We start from the raw sequence: 15166 nt of genomic DNA, 5'->3' as shown, positions 1-15166 counted from the left end.
TTTAATGCTATAGTGTTACAACTAATGTTACAATATAGCCCAAGTTAATAACAGGGATTGGATAGGAATGGATAGGGTTAATTGAAGCTTGCAGGGACTCATCAACTATCTTATCAAACGGGAAGCTTCCACATATACCGCTATCAACAAATGAAGACCTTCATAATCCCTGCCTATATCCCCTGTCAAAAATAGCATTAGTGTAACCGACTTCATACAAAAATATTTTCATTCTGAAAACCCTTTTCTAACACATGAATTAACACACAGCATGTTGCCAAAGTAAAACATAAACATCTTAATGGAGGATCATTCTCTCTCCCTGTCTGATTGGGGAAGGTAACTTTAGGACATTGATCCCACCAGGGCTCGTACAACTTGAAAATAACCCCCAACAGTCTGACATGTCAGATGCTTTTGATGTTGTGATAACCCTAATTTATATTACTTTAACTAAGACACTAATCTTAGTAGTTCTGTATTCACTTGACAATATCATTCAGATATATCACAGCAGGACAACATAAGCTTGGAGCTTCTTTGTGTTATGAAGATATATGACTTGTGTAGATACACAAGAAATGCTATCATACAGATTTGTAAATACATTAGGGGGATATTAAAAATATTAGGGGAATGAGAAAAACTGTTTGAATAGAAACTGTGCAGATGCTTGCTTGATCTTTTAGTTTGACTTGTTGTGACAACTTTTTAATTAAATTGTTACAAAAATATCTCATGTTATTTAATTATTTTAACATATTTTTTTACTCGAACTTTTAATATTTCATCTATTTTACATAACTATTTTTAGTTATATCTGATTCTTCCAAGAAATAGTTATAGCTACAGCTAAATCATCCATTTGGTGTCCTGTCATAGAAATAAAATATTCTTGCAAATGTAAGATAACATTCAGTATATACTGAAAAACTTAGGATGATGAATATTTTTGGGGATATTTTTTTTAAGTGAAGACTAAGCACTTATAAAAATATCACCCAAAATATTTATGATCCTTACTTTTTTGTTCATTATTGAAGAGAAAGCTATGATAAATATTTGTTTACGTTTATTCCTTTTATATCATCATACAAGGACGAAACGCATTTTCTTGATATTATTTCATTTCTACCTTGTTGGCTGGAGGCATGGGAGAATGACATCAAGCTCTATAACATGGCTAAAAGCACCAGGGTAGGTAGGTCAAATTGAAGAGGAAGGTACCAAAATGATCATAATTACACCTGATAAATGGCATCAAGTGTTACATCATGATTAAAATCACCAGGGTGGGTATGTTTCAATTGAAGAGAAAAGTACCTACACAATGATTAATCAACCTGATAATTTTCAAAATATACATTTTAGATTAAACTGAATTCCAAACATCTTTATTATCTCAAAAACAATCTCATTTAATATTTTGAAAAAATATAAAAACACTAAACCTGATATTTTCTGTCCCAGGAGCCTTATGAGTGAATCAGATTCACTCGCTGTAACTGTTAAGGCAATGATTATCTCACATTTTCCTAAAACACTTTCTAATCCCTCTACTTAACCATAAAGAGCTACTATTATCAACACCCGGGGACAAAAACTCCCACAGGTGTCGGACACAGATTATCCAACCTCCATCAAGAGGGTTACATAGTTTCCGTGGTCCTCAATTGTCCCATGCGGAGTTTTCACTGATTCCCCGGAACACAAAATAGGCATTTACTCTTACAAATTTCCCAAGCCATACAGTCCTGCAGAACATAAAGCCCTTTGGCCATACACCAGACTGGCACAGGTCTTAAGGGACAATTAGCCCAGCAGGACATGCCTATTATAGCTGGTAGGGGTTAACCCCCCTACTGCCCCCTTACAACATCACGTGGAGGCTTTATATAGGCAAGTAGGGTTACAGTCACAACATAATGATTACTTTCAATATATTACCTTATTTTGACATTGTAGGCAGTGGGGCTCTTCTGCTTTGTAATTTACCTGTCAAGTTTAATTTTATTCATTGGTTTTATTGCATGTTGATATTGGTTTTATTGCATGTGTATATTCACTTGTTGACTTTTATGTTGTGATTTACACCTTAATCAGCATATTACATGTGGAAATTATTAGGTGTGATAATCAAACATAAGCAGATACAATATTGGGTTGAGACTGAACTAATCTTACATTTTAATATAAATAATATCATATATATTTTTGAGATTACATATGTATTTTAGAATATAGTGTATTAATTATTATTGTTATCATTTATAAAGTTTATTTGTTATTATTTGTAAATGTCTGTACCAAACCCAAAGCGTATGTCTTGCACAATAAATAATTATTATCTTATTACATCTATTTGAAATTAGTCTTAGGACCTAAAATAATGTTCAAATGCAAACACACACACACACACACACACACACACACACACACTTTCGCTGTCATTTTCACACCCCTTATCCTCCTTCCTATTGCCCAACCCCACCCAACCCCCCGGCTTTACAATAAATGACCAGTCCCTAATGCCTGGAAACATCCCTCGCCATACCCCCGACTTCTCTGTCAGAACAGTCAACATTCCGTGCATGGCTGCAACATGCTTTCCAAAGTCAACCCAAACAATACAAGTGATTTCAAAGCTGACACACCTGTAAATTTGGTTTCCTACTCCGAAAAATAAACCACTTTGAGAGACACACAGGCAAGTTTATTCCCGACAGTGCGCTGCCAGCAGACACAGAAAACAATGTTTTTGATGTGAAACTCCAGTATCGTCCACATACTCATGTCTGTTTCAACTATCCACACTGTAACAATTTAAGACACAAGTTAGCATTCTTAGCTTGACTCCCTACAGCTACAAATACACCGTCCACATAGTTGAACAAAGTTACAAAGTGCTGGTGGTGATATATCTTATAACACTCTATGTTATCAAGTACGCTGGGTTTATTTCCAGAATAGTTTCATTCCGGGACGTATGATTGACGTTGTTAATTTCACGTTGTAAGTTTCAAAAGTAATTCACCGCAAAATTCGAACGTGGTAACATCGTATACAAAATTGCCCGAATAGTTAGACAGTTGTGAACGTTCAAATATATATATTACATATTCCTTACCACCAACTATGTAATGTATAAACGGGGATTAAGTTGGGGCCTTACTTGTGTATCGACTGACAATGCTTCAAATACCATCTGAAACACCAGCCCTTATTCAAATCCCCAAACGTACATCCATGAGATATAGATATTATAAATCAACAATATTAGCTACTGGGTAAAGTTTCTCGAGTAGTTCTCAAGTAGAAGCTGGTATATCCATGACAGGAACGGTCATAATTTATTCCCTACTTGAAAACGTGGATAACTGTGGGCGGCTCCCTACCAAATACACATACAAGACAAGTAGCGACTTGGACCCGTCTGTTATAATAATCACACGCTATTGATATTTCCTCGTAATGACAACAAACGGTTGTACCAAAATACTAAAATATCACATCTGAAACGTAATCCAGGTAATAAAATTATTTATAAATATTGACTTTAATTTCGAGCTGAAATCCTTAATCTGCGTTTTCCTATGAAAAACTATCCATAAAATATTGATAACCACTTGTTACAACAGACACTAACAAATGCCGTCTTTCAACAATAAGCATTCGTCGTCAGAAGATTCGGGAACTGTTGCCACTGTTATCCCGCCTCGTTAACCACAGGGCAATTTCTTACACATGCTGTATACATGTCTAATTTGCCGATGCATATTCCGTTGGGTCTTTGCTACGTTAGGCCGCCAACCGTGACACCGTCAACTCCCATTCGCGGGCGAGTGCCTGCCATTCATTACCGCGCACCAAAACAATTTCACACGTTCTTACGAGGTCCTGAAAACCTTCCATTATTGTTTACTTTAGACTTGCGAGCAAACATCATAATCCACGGGTCAATAGCATTGACAAAATGTTAAAATTACTTATGAATGAATACAATTTTAACAAGGAAATGGTGAGATGTTTTTACAAAACAAACATTTTTGCAGCGTTGTTAAATTCTTGCCCTGCGTTTTATTGGCTTTCGTGGAGGAACAAGTGATAAACATTGACTTTGATGAACATAAACCCATGTTGTCATTATTATGTCCCATAACTCGGCGACATTGACATCAGCATATACAAGCAAGTACAAATATAAAAGCAATATTGTATACGTTGCATTCATTACATTCACTCTGCGAAACAAATTATTTTCACGTTCCTACAAAAATACAGTTTGTCGTCAAACTTGATGACCAATAATAGTAATACACTTGAATGAACCTTTTGGACGCTATTCGGAGTCACACCGTGCGTGATAGCAGTAGTTAGATAGCGCTAGCATACTCTAGATTGCGATGACGATCAGGGTTTGCGAGCAGTCTTGTTAAGAATCATTCGTCACCACTCGCTCCTTTCCGTAACCTGTATTCGGCTTGTCCCGGGATAACACGAGTTAATGACGAATGGTTGAGAATAAGAGTTATCCCCCCTTTAGTAAGGCCAACCGTTTAGTTCGTGTATTTCCAAGGTGAAAAGTATACGTATTCATTCATACTGGTGGTGTGTTCTTGATTCACAGCATACTAAACAACGCTTCACAATTTAAATACGATCATTTGGGATCATTTGTAAACATTTTCTTCTTACCTGGGAGAAATCTAGTTCGTTGAGCGGCACACACTGTTCTTCGACACGTTCAACAGCTCCAGTGACTTTACCTATCCGTTCTGCCGACTGCGCAAGGTATAAATCCAAAACAGGGATCCCTCGGGATTTGATATCACTTTCTGTGAGGGAATTAACCATAAGCATCACCCAAACTGGTCGCTTCCTCTCCCAGTTTCCGGCAATAGCATTAAACAAATAGTCGGCATACAGGCCCCTGCCCTTCTGATCCGCCGACATCCACCCTGGCATCATGAGGCGGACATATTCTAAATGTTCCTTCAGACGGATATATATGTCCCTAGGTAGCACGTCCGAGAGATTGGCCCCATGGGGCAACAGCTGACAATTGGCAAGGGACGTGATGGTGTAAGGATCTGTCAAGTCCAACTCAAAGAATACATTACCGGCTTGGCGAAATGCATGTTTGGTGTTGCTGGGAATGTAATCCCACACTCTTGTGTAGGGCACGTGAATTGTCCCGAAGAAATACGATGGCGGGTCGCGGTGAATTGTCCACAAAAAAGAGTTGAGTTGACTTTGCTGAAAACACACAAGAATATACAAGGTAAAGAATTGAAAATGAAAGACGGATCGGGTTACCGCTGTGAAAATATACCCGAGACGGTGGTGAAAAAACATGAATAAATTCAAGCCTTGGAAGAACGGGTTCTTTACTGATGGTTAACGGGGTACATATAAATCGGGGATGAGAGAAAATGTAATCTTAGAGTAGAACAGCCGACGGTGAGATATTTCGTTGTGCAAACATATCGGATACCTTTGGTTGGGAGACACTGGTGATTGCGAACTGTGGGGAAGATGACAAGATTGTGAAGCCATTAACTCGATACTAAGAACCCCGTAACTATCAATAGAAAGCCCACTTCAATGCACAGCTCATCGGGCTAAGCTTGTGATTTTGTGAATAACATATATTTCACGTCACGAGGTAGCAATCAACACGTAACAAGATCTTATTTGCCGGAGAAAATTAATAGACTCGGGTCGTAATTTGTCAAGAAAAAAATGTAACCTACATTCCTCGATGAAATTCGAATAATAGTGGCCGTTTTTTTGTATGACAGGCTTTTTCGAGCAAATATTGCAAGTTTAAACTCTGATTAAATGTAGCATTATAATCAATTTGAAATATTATTCAACGCATGGATAATTTAATATTTTTTTCATTTTATAAATTATATCGATAGCGATAAAGGTGAAATTCTTAGTGAAAAAATAAGGGAAGTACTTAACACGAGCGTTCAAATCATAGCGTTAAAAGTGCGCTGGCTTCTTGAATTCAGTGACCTCTTTTTAAGCTAGATTAGAAATGAGTGTAAAATTTACTTTATTTGTACAACAAGAACAAACACGGATTTTCTCTCAGTAACTGGGGGTCACAGTACAAGATCGAAATCACAGGAGTCCGCTTGACGCGCAGGGTCTAATACAAACAGAGAGATTGAAATATCATTCACGGCAAAACGAGTATACTGTGTGAATGGGCCCAGACAACGCGAATCTAGAGTATTGTGATTGCTGCGTCCATTCACAAGCAGGTTTTATAACAGGGAATTATTGTTAAATTGGGAAACTTTTTTTATCGAGTGATCCGAGTCCATTTACAGTGCTGCATAAACTGTGCGCAGAAGCATTCGGATCTTCACCCTCCCACCGAGCCAACTTTTCGCGACAATTATACTCGTCCTGTAAAAGACACCTTTGAAAACATATCAGGTTTACCATGTATGTCTCTCACAGTAAGCTACAACCCTAACCTGAATGGGATAATTCTATAGCTGTGACTATTTTCTTTCCCAGTTTTATCACGCTCATAGCGATGCAAGAGATAGTCGGACAACAGGAGAATGTTACGTTTCTACTCCGGATATGTCCGACTGATGCCGATTGCCTTCTGGGTATACCCGAAAGAACCAAAGATCTGTTTTGGTAAATATTGTTGTACTCGCTGATTACAACCGCAGGTTATTTTCGTTGGCACAATGCTCTATTCAACTAAAATTATTCTACTTTTGGCATGACTACAAACAAAACAGTTACGTTGTTTACAATGTCAACAAAATTAATGAAAACGTACTTAACAAAATCTCAGAAGCAAACACTGTGTTGTCTTTAGTGTTGAAATCTCTACGAAACAATAGATAGATATAACATCACAGAAATAACTCCAAATAACCATCTTCTGTCAGATAGATCTGAAGCGATATCTGAAAGACTTAAGGTATGACACAATACATATCGACATTAAATACAGGTTAAAAACACTGCTTGATATAGCCTAAATCTTGCGAGACAGGATTCACATAATTCTTCAAACGGAGTGTTTCTAGAGTCAGTTCCTGCTTATTGAGACCGTAAAGTTTATGGATATGAATTGGAAGGAAGTCATATTTATCAAAGATCTACCTTCAACATAAACACGGGCAGTTATGGGATAAAAACATTTTTCACATGCACAAGGGAATCGTTACCCCGTCTTAGACATTCAGTGAAAACCATTGCGTTTCTACAAAATCTGTTTATTCCATTGCACGTCTTAAAATAAACTAAGGAATGATAAACCTAGAAATAAAATATATCTCCCAAGCTCATTTATGACTATGTCTGTTCCTCATTATGTAGTCTGTGTTTAGATATGGAAATTAAATTATTCAGAGTACTTACATCCTTGGAGGAGTCGCTATCACAGTTTGGCTTTTTCCCTGTGCCGGCTTCCAGTCGTCTTGCCATGGAAAGGGAAGATAGTATGAATAAAGTGCACAAGACAATGTAGACCATCTTGACAAGGTTCCATGGATATATCCACGAAGAGAACCCTTCCTAGGTACCCGAGATAGTTCCAAATGCGCCGGTCGCCTAATAACGAGGGCGCAGGCTAGTGTCCAGAACCAATGTGCTCGGCCCTGGGGGGGACGAGGGTCAGTGTGAAGTGTTGTGGTTGAACTCTGTACACCGCTTGACAGTACTTTCACCGTACAGCGTCGGGCTCTCCACAAGAGCACATGTCCGAACGACGAGCCATTTTGTTGGACACTGATTATCACTCGCTGTCCGTGCTGAACTCAATCCATCGGACAAATTTTGACAAGTTAAATCGTCTTGATGCTCCTGGCATCCTATCGAGAGAGCTGGATATACCATAGAGAAAATTCGCCTGGTGCGCGCACTTCTCTCCGCTTCGTCTATTGGTTCATTGTTGACTAAAAATAGATTTTGTTTTGAGGAATGGGGGCGGGGGGTCCGACTGAAGCGCTGGTCAGTTCGTGGTCATTTTGAGACTGCCCTCGAAGAGCTTTCAGTCATGAATGTTGTATTGTATGTGACCACAATAAACAATGGGCCGAGTTATTGATATTGCTTTTATTCTTTCTGAAAACCCTGAAAACAATTTTGAATTCCCGTACCATAAAAGCAATGTTTCCGGAATAGGGTTTTCTCACTCAAAGAAGATGACTTGTTGGGGAGGTAGTTAGAATTCACAATGGCAAAATGTCATATGTGGATTTCATATTGCCGTACTTCAAATACTCTGACAGCCGTGCGCGAGGTTCATAAAATCAGTCATGGTTTTCCCTACAGGGATGCCCAGCGATGAGACGGGGCTCTGCTTGGTTAAAGGGGGAGTGGGGGTACTGTACCGGCTGGACTCGGCGCGTGTCGCGCATTCTATAGTACTCCCGGTTGTAGAGGACTCTTTATCCCTAGCTCATCGCCCGACGTCTTTGGAAATTCGAGGTTATTTTTTATGTGAATTGACGACTTTTTGGATTTTTTCTCCTGTTTGTCAGATCAACGTATTTCCTTTGACGGGTTTCTTAGTCATTATGCAAAGAATGCTGAAATAACCCACTGAAATAAAAGTTTCAACAATATAAGTAAAACTATGTTCAAATTAGCATATTGAAGTTAAACGCTCAATTTCTAAAATGACGATTATTAAAACGAGACCTAGGCCAGTCTTGCTGAACAAGAATATAACTTGGAATGTAGTCGTACAATACATGCAGGATGTTCAACTGTTTGAGTGACATTGTAGAAGTTGGTGAGTAAAATAGAAAAATACAACTTTATGGATGATCATTTCTGGCTTATTGCATTTGGCCACGATGGGATGTAGATTCTTACAGCCTTATTAATCTTGAGTGTGGTGCATCAAAATGTTGCTAAATGCATTAAACCAGAAGTTATGCATCAAATATGGGTTTTGTATATAGCATGTCGTTGATCGAATAGTCTAGACCCTGATACATTTATATCAACTACAGCCCATGCAAGTCTATAATGTTTGGCAAGTCTAGATTACTGCAGTATCTGAAAATGAAGAGAATCACTGGGCTCCCTTTTTATTAGATTTTTATTAAGATAACTGAACAACTGTTTTTTTCTGTACGATATGTTCATTTCTGAGACTATATGTTAGTCTATTGATCGAACATCCTGTTGGATAATGCTCTGTTTAATGTTGTATTGTAAGGTACGTTTTACCTGATCGACGATTTCATGATTAGAATTTAGAAACATAAAAACTGGAAAGCAATAAAAACATGTACATAAACGCTGAACTTGGAAAGTATATCCCCCACTTCAAACGTTTTAATGATTTTGAACTAATAATGATATGCATATTTCTCATTCGATCGATATGAAATCATGGACTATATGATAACGTGTAACAGGGGACTATGCATGTACAGTAAACTATATTATAGTAAACACGCTTATAACGAACTGACCGATATAACGAACTTTTTTAAAAATCCCGACCATTTGTTGTATAAATGCTGTATATATGCTTTATAACGAACCATGGTTATTACGAACTAAAAAAGTGGTCCCTTCGAGTTCGTTATAACCGTAGTTTACTGTTTTTAAAACGAACATACTGTTTTATTAAACACGTTGAAATTTGAACAAGTCGAGATAAAACAACATTCTTTCACACCGAAAATCTGAGCCGCGCATAAACATACGATCACTATTAGTAATCTTTGATTGTTATAATAAAATACATTTTTGGGCATGTTAGCATTAAAATGATCTATGTAACAACTGTTCTTAAATATCAAAAACTGTCATTTTAGCTACGTGGGATCATGCAATAATTCTTGAATGTATCATTAAGCAATTAAAACAATGTCGTTATTAATATTTAAAATACGTATAAAACATTTGGTTTATATCAGTAGTTACACAACTCCAGGATTCAGTGTCTATTTAACTGAGTATTAATGTTCTCGTCAACTGTCACTCCGTCTTTAGCTGCCTTAAAGGCGTGGCCGTGGTGTTGTTTTTATCAGCTGTAGGGCGACGGTGGGATTTAACAGTAATTAGTCTAAGCTGTCAACTGTTTTCTTTGTTTGTATATCTTAAACAATGCCTTAACGTAAATGTCACTCACTAACTTAACGCGAACATTTCTCAGTTGTCTTTGGCATGTGCTACATTTGAAGTAATGTGTTAATTTTCACACCCAATAAGAACCCTTTGCTAAATCCCATGCATAATATTTTGATATGTTTACAAATATTCTCGCCGCATTGTCAACACGATTGTTTGAAAACGCATGGGAGAAAACACAAAACGTACATTAATAAAATAACAATAATAATGAGGATGAAAACGATCTGCACGATTGAGGACATGGTGTTATATGTTGCTTGCCATCATCAGTATCTTCGGGGTTGTTGCTCAGGTATGTATTGGTATATCGGTTATTAATGCAAGGCTGAATCAGACGGGTTGCATGTCCTGTGCGTTTGAACTATCACAGGAGAAGAAGAAGAAGAAGAAGAAGAAGAAGAAGAAGAAGCGTGTATCTCAAGCTCTTTGCAAAATAAGGAGTGTATTTTGTGATCTGTCTCCCAGGCTCTCGAGATTAAATAAAAAGGGAGCCCAACTCAAGTCTAGAATGATAGGGCAAGTCTTGATTAAATTAAGCTGTTCAGGGCTCTATTTGCATTCCATTTATATTTTAGATATATTGTTTTAAATAAGATAACTATATTTCTGGGACTAGACGTAAGTCTAACCACGTGTGTTAACATACAAATACTAGCTGAATGACAATATTCCATGAAATAATTTGTGTTTGATAATTACGTTACTTTTGTTGACAAGTAATGAACTGAGTTGGTTAACATGCACTTGCTATACCCACTCACCTATTAAATTTGCAAGAGCACCCATGCACCTACCATGGTAATAATGCAATGCAAATTTACAATTTGGGACCCCCACTTTTTCGAGATCCGTCCCTATAAAACTTACGAAATGTTATTCGATATCACGGACTGTATAATTATGACCGGTCAGTGGATGGTGCTTTTCACAGCAAATTTAGATTCTTGTTCACTGAATGTCACGAACGAATTACATATATATATAAACATGAAAGGATGCCCTGCATGTCGAAATGTAAATCAAGGTATTTGTTAATTGCGTCTGTTTCCCATCACACATACAACCTAACAGGGGTCACGACCGATCTCCCGTATTTGCATCACCCCAAGCTGTAGGCGGTAGGCGGGTTTGCAGGTATGATCAGCGAGACACCACCTTGCATAATGGGCGCACGCGGCCATAGTGCGCACAAGTTGTTACGGCTATCAACTAAAACTATAGACAGTATCCCAGTATGACGGTACATATAAAAGCAGTGTGCATAGTCGTATAATTTCCATGTTATTGGTTATGATTTATTCATAATATGTATAAAATTAGAAATTGAACATTGTTTTATATATATACGTTTATTTGACCGCCAATTTAATATGTACACGAACAATCCTATTTCTAGAAGATATATTTTACTCGTAAGGACAACTATTTGGTAAAGATCAATTCGGCATGTATATTTTGTTGTTGTTGTTGTTGTTGTTTAACGCCGCACTCAGCAATATTCCAGCTATATGACGGCGGTCTGTAAATAATCGAGTCTGGACCGGATCATCCAGTGATTGATATCATGAGCATCTATCCACGCTATTGCATGAACCAAGTCAGCGTGCCTGACCACCCGATGCCGCTAATCGCCTCTAACGACAAGCATAGTCGCCTCTAAAGGCAAGGATGGGTTGCTGAAGACCTATTCTAACCCGGATCTTCACGGGTAGTTCAGCATGTAGTCCTTATTTAGTCTAGTCTGACACTGTAGACTACGAATAGACATTTAAGTTCAAAACGTGAACACGAATGAAAACATGTACCACAGGAAGATATCAATGATTTTTGACAAAAAATTATTGATTACTTTAAAGGAATAAAGTTATAATGCTTCATCTTATTGTGTTCGTTTATATGAGATATTCGAAAACAATATGAATATATGAACGGTGTATTCTGAATTGAAATATTTTTTTTATTTTTGTGCAATTTGTAGAAATATTATTACAAGGATACGAGTAGGGGCGACGATGCAGGCCAGGAATGTATAAACAACAGGCAATGGGAACAATATTAACGTGATGGTTATTATGGACTTGTATCCTCTTTGTTAACAATTTCAATATTCAATTTCTGAGATTATCTCAGAAAAAAATCCTTTAAAGGACAGGGCGCACGTAAAGAGACTTCACGTAGACTCCAAAAGTAAGCATGAACAAAATACGAAGCACGAGTGTAAATTAATGGTTTCACGCGCTCTGAGACATTCTTTAAGTTATTTACAGACACCATTGTTGACGTATTCCAGACATCTTTGTTGAAGCGAGATTTAAAGACTTCACCAAGTGATGACGTCACACACTATTATTCTTGACGTCTTGTGGATGTTTTGAGCGACCCGACACGCTTCTATTCCACAGCAATTTGTTAATTACCGATAATATTGATATAATTAGAATTCCTTCGTCCACATACGGTCCAAAGATAATGTCGCGGTAGACCCGTGAAGATCTGGGTTAGAATAGGTCGTCAGCAACCAATGCTTTCCGTAAGAGGTGACTATGCTTGTCGTAAGAGGCGACTAACAGGATCAGGTGGTCAGGCTTGCCGACTTGGTTGATGCATGTCATCGTATCCCAATTGCGTGGATTGATGCTCGTGATGTCAATCAATGGATTGTCTGGTCCAGACTCGATTATTTTCAGACCGCCGTCATACAGCTGGAATACTGCTGAGTGCGGCTCTAAACAAGAAACAAACAAACAAATGACGTCTACCAAATTGTTCACTCTGCAAATGTTCACAGTCAGATCGCTATGTGGCCGGGATTTTGTCGATGACGTTAACTTGTAATTCACTCACTGAGACTCAAGCGTTCGGACACTTACCGTTATGTTCTGAATTAACGCATCGGCAATTATCCAGTGTATGATGTCTCCATTCTGTCGTTATAAATACCATGGACCTATTTGCAGCCGTGGTTGTTTTAGTGGCGTCACATCTCCATCTCTCTAAACTGTAACGACCCATATAATTTCTCTCGCATTTAGATATATTCGATGGAACGAATATGCCTTCTCTTTCGAATCAGACTCAACACGAAGCTACGGTAGCAAGTGGGTCCATCATATCGATCACAATAGAATGGAGTATTCACTGAGTAATCGAGGGTGAGATAAACGGGATTTCACTCTTCTGTGGAAAGTTATAAATAGATGTTGAACTACATACGAAACGTGGTATTAAATATAGATTATAGATGAAGAATTTCAGAAGCCAGATGTATATTTTATGTATATAAAACGACCTCGCTCCCGCGAGTGTTCACTAGAATAGCTACATTGTATATGCGGATCAAGAGAGGGTCCCGAAGTACCCCAGGCCATCCCTTCGAAGGACTTTCATCCTTCACACATGTGGGGAATCGAACCCGTACGAGCGACTGCACTTTGACCACAAGACTGCCCCACGGCCCCTAAATGTTCCTATAAAGTGGTCGTGTAAATTATGAATGCTACAATTGTGAAGTATTAAGTTATATAGACTAAAATTAAGTATCAGAAAATATTTTATAGATTTTTTTTGGATAGAGTTTAATGGGCTTAAATACGGAGTTCATAAAATTCGTATTTGCACTAGTGCAAATATCACATCACTTGCAACAGTGAATTGTTTCCGACGCCATTCGAATGATATTGTGACGAAAGGTCGGAGTGACGTCACACTAGAAGGTGACGATTGTTGGCGTCTTTCGACAATTGTGGAATTTTAAGACGGCGATCGTACATTTTAAAGAGGAGGTGAATTATGGGTAATAAAGAAATTATTACAGTCGCATTTCTGTCATTTTGGTTTTAGGAAACGTGTAACAATGTATGTGTTACCCTCTCTCTCCGGCGGGAGATAAAATAATTCTGACACTCTTTAAGTAAAACACACTTTATGACACACTTGCTTGTATAATAATCACTATATACTACACAATGAGCCCATGTTTAGAAACTGTCGAAATATAGACTTGGAAAAGTATTGTAGACTAGGGTGGGAGGGATCGAGTATTTGTTTCATGGTCTCTGCAATATTTTCATCTTACAACGATACACAAAACTTCTCAAACCATGTCAAGTGTATATCTAAATAGAATAACATATCGTATTATCCCTGTCAAACGTTGAGTAGTATGTATAACTTCATTGTTGTCAAGGTTTCAATGTTCCAAAATGGAAAGGACCTCATAATCGTTTCGTTCAGTCCTGTTGTTTTGTCAATAAAATATGTTTAGTGTAAGGGAAGTGCCGACCGACGAACGAACTAACCTGACCTTCTATCTCCGCAGAACTGTCTCGTGAACCATGAAATTGACAACTGTCACCAGGTGTACCCTGATTTCACGTGCCGGAGTTTCGCACCTGACACATGTCACTGTCAGAGTGTCGTACACAGCTGACAATAGCTGATATATACTCATGTTTCCAGTGACATTTACAATACGCAAAGCCAAATACTTTATTCATCAACAGCTGTTTATAACCCTATGAGCGACAGGAAGCACATTTCTCCAGCACGAGAAGACCGGTCAATCGTCTATAGACAGAACTGACAAGCATTGATTTCAGTCGCTGAGATGTCACAATCGGTGACCAGGAAGTCATAGTTTGGACGATTATAATTATCTCTGGTTTGATACGAAGGCCATGATTTGAAAATAGTAAGTGTACGTAAATCGAAGATCCGGGTAGAGAATAGGTCTTCGGCAACCCATGCTTCCCGTAAAAGGCGACTGTGCTTGTCGTAAAAGGCGACTAACGGGATCAGGTGGTCAGGCTCGCTGACTTGGTTGGTCCATGTCATCGTATCCAAATTGCGAGGATCGATGCTCATGATATCAATCACTGGATTGTCTGGTCCAGAGTCGATTATTTACAGACCGCCGTCATATAGCTGGAATATTGCTGAGTGCGGCGTTAAACAACAAACAACAAACAACAACAACGACTAGGAGTATGCGCCATAGGCCATGACTTGGAAATAGTCCCTTTATTAAAAG

At 38.2% G+C, this 15166-nt stretch overlaps 1 protein-coding gene across 2 annotated transcripts in view; it reads right to left on the bottom strand.

Moving 5' to 3' along the window:
• The window catches only part of LOC124140691 (metalloprotease TIKI1-like), a 95124-nt gene extending 87222 nt beyond the window's left edge, over positions 1–7902 (bottom strand). The window contains exons 1-2 of one of the 2 annotated variants that reach the window (XM_046508385.2): positions 7402–7902; positions 4696–5256 (exon numbers count right to left, since the gene is read on the bottom strand). In XM_046508385.2, coding sequence (XP_046364341.2) covers positions 4696–5256; positions 7402–7515 — 675 coding nt within the window. In that variant the 5' untranslated portion in view covers positions 7516–7902. The remainder of the gene's footprint in view (positions 1–4695; positions 5257–7401) is intronic. The other variant, XM_046508393.2, reaches the window with a different exon arrangement.
• Positions 7903–15166: the final 7264 nt, after the last annotated feature.

This window comes from Haliotis rufescens, unplaced genomic scaffold, assembly GCF_023055435.1.
Source record: "Haliotis rufescens isolate VD_foot unplaced genomic scaffold, xgHalRufe1.0.p SCAF_2, whole genome shotgun sequence".
Taxonomy (NCBI): Eukaryota; Metazoa; Mollusca; class Gastropoda; order Lepetellida; family Haliotidae; genus Haliotis; species Haliotis rufescens.
Note: the sequence above shows the minus strand (reverse complement) of the source record. Positions and strands in the feature narration are given on the sequence as shown.